This window comes from Cataglyphis hispanica, chromosome 11 (assembly GCF_021464435.1).
Source record: "Cataglyphis hispanica isolate Lineage 1 chromosome 11, ULB_Chis1_1.0, whole genome shotgun sequence".
NCBI lineage: Eukaryota > Metazoa > Arthropoda > Insecta > Hymenoptera > Formicidae > Cataglyphis > Cataglyphis hispanica.
In genome coordinates this window covers 1,943,073-1,951,604 of record NC_065964.1, presented here as the reverse complement: position 1 = coordinate 1,951,604, position 8,532 = coordinate 1,943,073, and the positions used below count along the sequence as shown (strand labels likewise).

The 8,532-nt window shown below is 30.9% G+C and overlaps 1 protein-coding gene and 1 pseudogene across 1 annotated transcript; both read right to left on the bottom strand.

Annotated features, from left to right (window-relative positions):
* Positions 1-3,772: 3,772 nt before the first annotated feature.
* Positions 3,773-5,468, bottom strand: LOC126852886 (uncharacterized). Its single transcript, XM_050598169.1, has one exon. The coding sequence runs from the start codon at positions 5,459-5,461 to the stop codon at positions 4,670-4,672; it is 792 nt and encodes a 263-aa protein (XP_050454126.1). The 5' UTR covers positions 5,462-5,468; the 3' UTR covers positions 3,773-4,669.
* A 203-nt stretch (positions 5,469-5,671) lies between these two features.
* LOC126852883 (nucleolar GTP-binding protein 2-like) lies at positions 5,672-7,051 on the bottom strand (annotated as a pseudogene).
* Between the last annotated feature and the right edge of the window lie 1,481 nt (positions 7,052-8,532).

Here is an 8,532-nt window from a genome sequence, read left to right as displayed (position 1 = left end):
CTTCTCTCCTGAAAAAATAAAAACCTTGGATGGATGTTTTTATGCGCGTCTTTTATATTATTTTTTCGACTCTTATTTTCGTGTAATTGTCAATAGGCCACACTCATTCCTTCTTTTTGTTTTTAATACTCGAAAAATCTTTATACCTGCAACAATCTTATACAGGGTGTTTCAAGTCAGGTCAATGAAACTTCAGGATCTTATATAGAAAATTGAAGATGATAGGAAAAATAATCGTCTTCTCTCCTGAAAAAATAAAAACCTTGGATGGATATTTTTATGCGCGTCTTTTATATTATTTTTTTGACTCTTGTTTTCGTGTAATTGTCAATAGGCCAGACTCACTTCCACTTTTTGTTTTTAATACTCGAAAAATCATTATATCAGAAACAATCTTATACAGGGTGTTTCAAGTCAGATCAATGAAACTTCAGAATCTTATAGGAAATTGAAGATGATAGGAAAAATAATCGTCCTCTGTCCTGAAAAAATAAAAACCTTGAATGGATGTTTTTATGCGCGTTTTTTTATATCATTCTTTTGATTCTTCTTTTCGTTTAATTGTCAACAGACTCTTCCTACTTTTTATTTTTAATATTCAAAAAATCTTTATATCTGAAACAATAATGTTATACAAGATGTCTTGGCTCAGGTCAATGAAACTTCAGGATCTTATAGGAAATTGAGGATGAGAGGAAGAATAATCGTCTTCTCTTCTGAAAAAATAAAAATCCTAGATGGATGTTTTATGCGTGTCTTTTATATTATTCTTTTGATTCTTCTTTTTGTATAATTATCAACAGGCCAGACTCTCCCCCCTGCTTTTTGTTTCTAATACTTGAAAAATCTGTATACTTAAAATCTATATACTTGAAACAATTTTACAGGATGTTTCAGGTCAAGTCAATGAAACTTCAAGATCTTATAAGAAATTGAATAATTTAGAACAAGAAGTTTCTATAAACATATAGGTCCGGAAACACTTCGTTAAAAAGTTATATCTAATAAACTTCGAAAAATCATATTTTTTGATGATTTTCAAAAATAATTTTAAAATCCTGCATTTATTTGAAAAAAGTAACAAAATTTGAGTAATTAAATGATGAATTAAATTGCAACAATTTCATTTAATTCCGATAAGGCGTTCAAAAAAAAATAAGCTCAAAACAACAAAAAAAGCAGAAACTTGAAAAAAAATGTTGATGGTTTTTATGTATAAACAATTATACATTCTTACAATTAGTGTAAACATATATACCAAATGCGAACTTATAAATATGTTCTTATTAAATTTTGATCATGACTATAATTATTTAGAAAGTTATTAGCTATAATTTTTAACGAACTGATTCCGGATCTCTGTTTATAAGAACTATTGTTCCAAATTCAATATCCTATAAGATCCTAAAGTTTCGTTGATCTGATTTCGAACACTCTGTATATAAGATTTAGGCGCCATAATAAACCATTTTAAAAATTAATCGTTGAAAATAACTGAAGAATTCATGAAGCGCTGATTGAATACTTCTGGTCAACGTAAATAAAACAATAACAATAATTACTGTTATTGTGTAATAATAACGTTTACAAGTGATATTATTTATAATTTGTATTTGTATGTGTATTGATAATAATATAAATGTATATTATGAATAATCAAATACATGACGTTTTATTATTTTGATCTCTATCAATTATTCTTAGTAGTCAAAGGAAAATGTTATCATGGATCTCAAGAAAACATGACTTTTATGAAATTTGACAAACTAAATGTCATTTTGACAAACTAAAATTTGATCATATTTAGATATATTATTTTTTTGTGTTTTTATTGACTGTTCTTTTTGGTATATAGTATAAGTATTCTTATATGTTTTGGAAAGAGATGCGATTTATAAGATAAATTGAAATACCTGTAAATCTTCAGGTAATGATATACTTCGGAAGTTTATGTACGTTGATTATTGAAAACGCATACACACTTTGTTTGTGGAAGATATCATTATAAATAATTAAACCATCTAAATGTAAGCAAAACTAAGCGAATAGTTTATTGACAGCTTATTCCTAGGGGTTATATATTTTGTTTAATAAAAATAGAACTTCACGTCCTTCGCGAAGCTCCAATCACTTTCTCTCTCTTTCTCTCTTTGCTACAATTTGAAAATAGTTCAAGGAAATAGTAAAATATAGATCGATCAATGGATCAATACATATGTACACGTTTCTAGAAGATTAATTATAATCGTTCAATTATGCAACTATGCGCCTGACAAGAGTTTTAATAGCGTCCGCTAAAATATGTTTCACTGCATGGAATTGTAATTGATATTGTTAAACTTTTAATTTGTGGAGACTGATGATTTAATTATTATTTTGTGATTCTATCAGAAAATTGTCAACCAGAGTGTTATATATGTAAACGAAAATATTTTCAAGTTATAAAAGGGAATGTTATATACAATTGCAATATTATATATATGTAATTTATGTACAAAAAGTTTTTAATACATAAATTTTAAATAACAAGATGAAGATGATCTTGTTATAGAAAATATATACAGATACAATTTATATATAGAAAATTTATTATATATATATATATATACGGGGAGTCCCCTTTAGTATACAAAAATGTAATTTAACATCAGATTTCAAAATAAAAATAAAAAAAAAGTAAGAAAAAGATGGACATAGTAGATTTAAGAAAAACAAAAAATAATCATCATAACAATAAAATAACATTGATAAGAATAAGATAACATTAATGAGATTAAAGATACCATTAATAAATGTAAGAATAAACTAAAATTAGAAAGAATTAACAAAAACATAAAGTAACGATCGCTTAAACGAAGTAAGAGATGCTTGGAAGAAATCCACACGATCAAAAAATTCATTAGCCTGTAAACATAGACGATTTAACGGCTTGAATTTACCGTAGGAAGAACGGTGCGCCTCCTCATAAAAAATTAAGTTATTTCTTAGTTCTCGCTGGGATATGTAGCTTTACACGTTCTAGTAAGTCTGGACAGATAATATACCCATTAATTAATTTATAGAGGAATAGTAAGTTCAAATATCTACTTCTGTCTTCGATAACAACTTGAGCTTATTTAACATTAAATCGTAAGAGTGGTTGGAATAAGACATTGGATTATCTGTGAAAAAGCTAGTTCTCCGAAGGAAACGATGTTGAATCTTTTCAATCATTACGCAATATTTAATTTGGTAAGGGGCCCAGATAGTAGTAACATGTTCCAACTGTGGTCTAACCAGCGAGCAAAATAATAATTTCAATGTCTTAATGTTATTAAAGTATTTACAAGGCCGCATAACAAATCCAAGCCTTTCGAACGCACGGCTTGTGATGGCCTGAATGTGTTGTGTAAAAGATAAATCAGCGGAGAATATAATGCCTAAGTCACGAATAGAATCAGCTACCGAGAGAAGGGTTCCAGCCAGCGAATAACTGTGTACATACGGTTTCTTTTTGCGATTAAAATGAATTACGCTGCATTTGGATATGTTGAAGTGTAATCTATTCGCATTACTCCAAGAATCTAAGTGAGAAAAATCATACTGTAAAAGATCCGCGTCCTCAGGACTGTCAATCCGACAAAAAATTTTTAGATCATCTGCATACAACAAGAAATCACAGTGTTTAAAAGCTTCTTTAATATCATTTATGAATAAATTAAACAAAAATGGACCCAAATGCGATCCTTGAGGTACGCCTGAAGTGGCAGTTATTTCTCTGGAGAAGCAATTTTTGAATTTAACAATTTGGGTTCTGTTCATAATAAAGCTTGACAGCCATTTTAACATAACTCCGTCAATGCCAAATGCGCGCAATTTATACATTAATAAAGTGTGATCAACGCTATCGAAAGTTTTTCTAAAATCAGTATATATGGCATCGACTTGGGAACCTCCCTCAATAGCTGAGTTAATAAAATTATGGTACAGTAGGAGATTCGTAACTACTGAAATTGCAATAATCTAGGTCGCATAATGACTCCGCTGCCGGTAACACTGAGATATCATGCAATGTAGAGAATACCAAATCTAATGTATTATGATTCACATTGAGAATATCATTATCCTAATATAAATTAAATTCATTAAAGAAATGCATGACAGTATTAGCCTGCTCATGCATTTGACCACCGTGGTCTATATTATATAATAAGTAATCTTCATTATTATGCCAGTGGGTACGGGGCAAGTTATAATCGCCGGCAATTAAAAAATCAGCATCAGATAGCACAGTCATGACCTCTTCAACGGGAAAGACAATGTGACTCATAAACAGAAGAATCTAACGTTGGGGGTACATAAACAGTCCCGATAATTATGTGTTTATCTTCAAGCCGAAGGTCAACAAATAACTGCTCAACGCTCGCAACAGACAATTTCAAGACTCAACTAAATAAATGATTTTTAACCACAATTAAAATGTCGCCTCCACGCAAATAATCACTATTAATAGAATCACTGTCCACGCGAAAGATATTAAAATTATCAAAACCTAATTCTACATCAGTAATGTTATCATTTAGCCATGTCTCAACTAATATTATAATATCGAAGTTCTCAGTCGCGGTCGATAAAGCGCAACCGAGATCACACAATTTTGTTCTTAAGCCACGCACATTTTGATAATAAACTAAAGGGAACTGATTCCGTTTTTTGAAATTATATTGCGATTGCTGTTAACAATTTTAGGCACACCATTCTTATATCGGATTGTTTTATTAACTTCACCCGCATCTTTTAATAATTTTAATTCAGATTGCAAGTTCTTTAAATGTTTTCTCTGTTTAAGTGTTTGGTCCTGAGCGATTTTGACTGGACCAGAGTAACGCGATTTGTTCCGTAGAATTTCACGCGCATCCTGCTCGCTAGGTAAAGAGACTCGCAGTGGACGAGAGCGACCCTGGGATTTCGTTCCAAGTCGCATAGTCTTCACTCCAAGAGTATTATTCGGTTGAATCACACCAATAATATCCTTAACCAGGTTGACATCCGTGCAGTCATTTCCCTGAGACTCATCGAGATTGAAAAATATGAGGTTGGTTGCTCTTTTTTTTCTATCCTCCATTTCTTCAATAATATCCTCTTCGAATGATAAAGAGGAAGCCGGTTGGAGATCCACAAGTTGATTTTCCAGATGATCAATGCGTTTTGACAGGTTCTGAATATCTTCCGCAATTTTAAGCATATCAGCTCTGTACATTTCTCTTATTTCGCTGCGGAAGATATCAAATTCCGAACGCATCGTTTTTTTAATTGCGTTAAGAAGAGTGGAATTTACTTCTGTGTCCTTGCAGTTTACAAATTGCCCATTCGTGTGTGGATGATCGGTTCGGGAGACACAAGACGGATGAGATGCCACATTGCAGCCTTTACAGATAATAGGCTTGACCACTACTGTTCCACAGATTCTTCTTCCGTCCATTTCATGAGAAATTGGATAAATTTAGAATGGAATAAATTTAGAATAGAAATTTCAAAAAACAAAGAAACAAAGACGTTAAAGCTAATTTGGAGCAGACAATCAAAACATGAAAAACCGTCCTCTACTGATGTTTGTACTATACTGTAAAATATATGCAGATACATATTCTATCTATTACTACCATCTATTATTCTATATTGGCTCTGTTGGTTAAACATAAAATGGCAGTTTACCACGTTCAATATCATACATGCGACTATTGTATCCGGTTCTCCTTTCTCTAACAGATTATCGCATCGACGAGCCAATTTTTCTATGAAGTCGATGTGATCTTCCCACTTATCTATTCTATATGTTTTATAAATATACTCTGGTTTCACTCTCTCCAGAATGGAAGCAATGTAATCTTCTGAACAAGTTCCACCCTCCGCCCTTCAACACCTTTTCTGTATCGATTTCTGTCGACAGATAGACGACACCAGGACAATCTATCAGATACATACGGCGCATGAGAGTTATATACTGCCATACCTTTGTCTCACCGCTATAGGCGCTACTTTGCAGATTTTTTTGGAATGCAAAGTATTTATAATAGAACTCTTTCCTGTTATCCTATTAGGATATCTTATAAGACTATGCTGATCTATGCTTTTTATCAACATGCAATTTCGAAAACTGCCTAAACAGATTTATCAGGGAACCATTGCCAAACGGATGCTTCAAGGATGCGTGAAAGGCAACTGTTGGATATTCCTTGCCATATTAGAATTGCCACCCATTTTTGCGAGACCCACGTTGGTACTAAATCTACTTTATTTAAAATAAATCAGATGTTTGTAAGATTTTTCAGTCTTTAGAAATTTCTCCACGGGAGAAGACCTAGTCCCCATCAGATCCCTCGCGTCCAATACTTGCAGAATAATATCCGCAGGGTCAATGACTTTGTATAGCTCGTTCCATATCCTCTTACTTTACCTCGCTCCCATGATTCATTCCCTCTGCGCATTTTTTACACCAGTATCCTCGCGAACTAGATCATAATCTTTGGTATCCTTCTCCTTTTTGTAAGTATCTTCTTTTTCTTCGGCCGATTTTTTCAATTCGTCATAGGACATTATCGTCAAATTGGGTCTCTTTCTGATCTTTTTTGGATCAAAAACACTTTCAAAAACTTTCTGTATCTAACAAGTATACTCTCGCATTCGCTGCCTTTTGCTGAAGTAAAGTTATAGGCAAGTGAGTCGATTTCAAGATGACATTATAGGGATTCTTCATAGCAGTTCACAATTCATTTTGGAATTTTTGTAGAACATTCTGCGAGATGATTCGAATTACCAAACCATCTCCAAGACGGTTCCACAACATAGTTCCAGAAGTGTTCCAGCCTTGAAAGAGCACAGGACTAATGATCCTACCAGAACAATTGCGTTTCTGATTACGATACATCTATAATCTTTTAATAGTCGCTTTTGTTCGTAGTTCAACAACTCTTTTCAATTCTTCCGTGGAACGTTCAGGATTCATGCTGTGCCCCGAACGATTAAAGTCCTGCTTTCACAAGCTTTTAGTAGAGCCATGTGATTTAGCCATTGTGCCTGTATAAATATCATTCAATATATAAAATCTAGTCACACTCTATATATAAAAATATATGTTATGAATGATATTATATATATATTACACATTATTATATATTTTATAATATTTTATATTATATATATTAGTGTGTATATATTATATATTAAATATATAAAGCAAAAGGTATAATGGTAACATTTTTTTCAAATTAATTTCTTTTAAGATTGTAATGTCCTTATACACACAATTTAAAGAATTTATTGATATTCAAAATTAAATTCTTTAATTTATTAATTTATTAATTTTATTTTTTGATTTAAATTAATTTTTAATTTTCGTAAAAATTAATTTTTTCAAGAAAACTATTTTTCAATATTTTGGCAAAAAAAATATATATATATATATACATATAAATGATACCTTCTAAAACAGAATTCCAATTATAAAATGCACCGTATATACAAGTTAGGTTAAAGACAGTTAGGGTTAGATTTACACCATGTGCACGTGCGCACATGTTTTTCGCGCATGTGTAGAAGTATTAACAATAAAAATTAGGGATGTATAACGTAAATAGAGTGCCTTTCTCAGAGAATCTATTATAATATATTTTATTACTATTTCGTTTGTTATGCTAATAATATATAAGATATATTAAATGCTATATTAAACACATAGCTATTCTTATTTTAAAATTACTTTAATATATTATTTCAATATATTTTTCTTTTTTTTATGAAGAATCTAGCAATATTCCTTATTGCAATGAAAAATATTTACAGAATTTATATCTACAGAAATTACAGATCCAGCTGCGGAGAATTTTTTCGGAATAATTTCAGAAAAAATTAATAGATATTAGTAAAGTAAAATATCGATAAAATGAAGAAAAAAAATAAGTTGTGTGTGAATTCTGCTATATTTTAATCATGACACACACTCACACGCGCGCGCACACACGTTAGGATGTCCTAAAACCACCGGATATTTTTTTAATAGCAGTTTCTCTGAAAACAATTTTTCTTTATCAAAAATATCGAAGGGTCAATTTCTGAGGTATAAAAGATTAGAAAAAAAGAAGTTTTTCGCAAATTAAATTTTGCAAAATCATTAAGATAACAAAATTACATTCTTTAATTTCAGAGATTTTTTTATTTTAATAGAATTTTTTAATTTAAGGTTTAAGATATATAATGGTAAAAATGGGAAATTTGTAAAAAGTGACAATTTTTTCTTCACTGAGGAAAAAATGGATTCTAAAATTGATCAAAGCATCTGCTGTTAAAAAAAGACGTCTGCTGGGAGGTTGATCATGTAACTTTTTCCCTAGAGTGGAAACATGAAAAGTGAAAAATTTTACCATTAATTTCCATGGGAAAATTTTTCACGTTTCCGCCTTAGGGAAAAAGTTACGTGATCGATTCCCTTTTTTGTATGGGAGATATATATATCCTATATATAGCATAATATGTAATAATATATTATTACATCAT

Excerpts from the sequence above, each read along its gene's own strand:
- LOC126852886 (XM_050598169.1), bottom strand. The coding sequence starts at position 5,461 with ATGGACGGAAGAAGAATCTGTGGAACAGTAGTGGTCAAGCCTATTATC.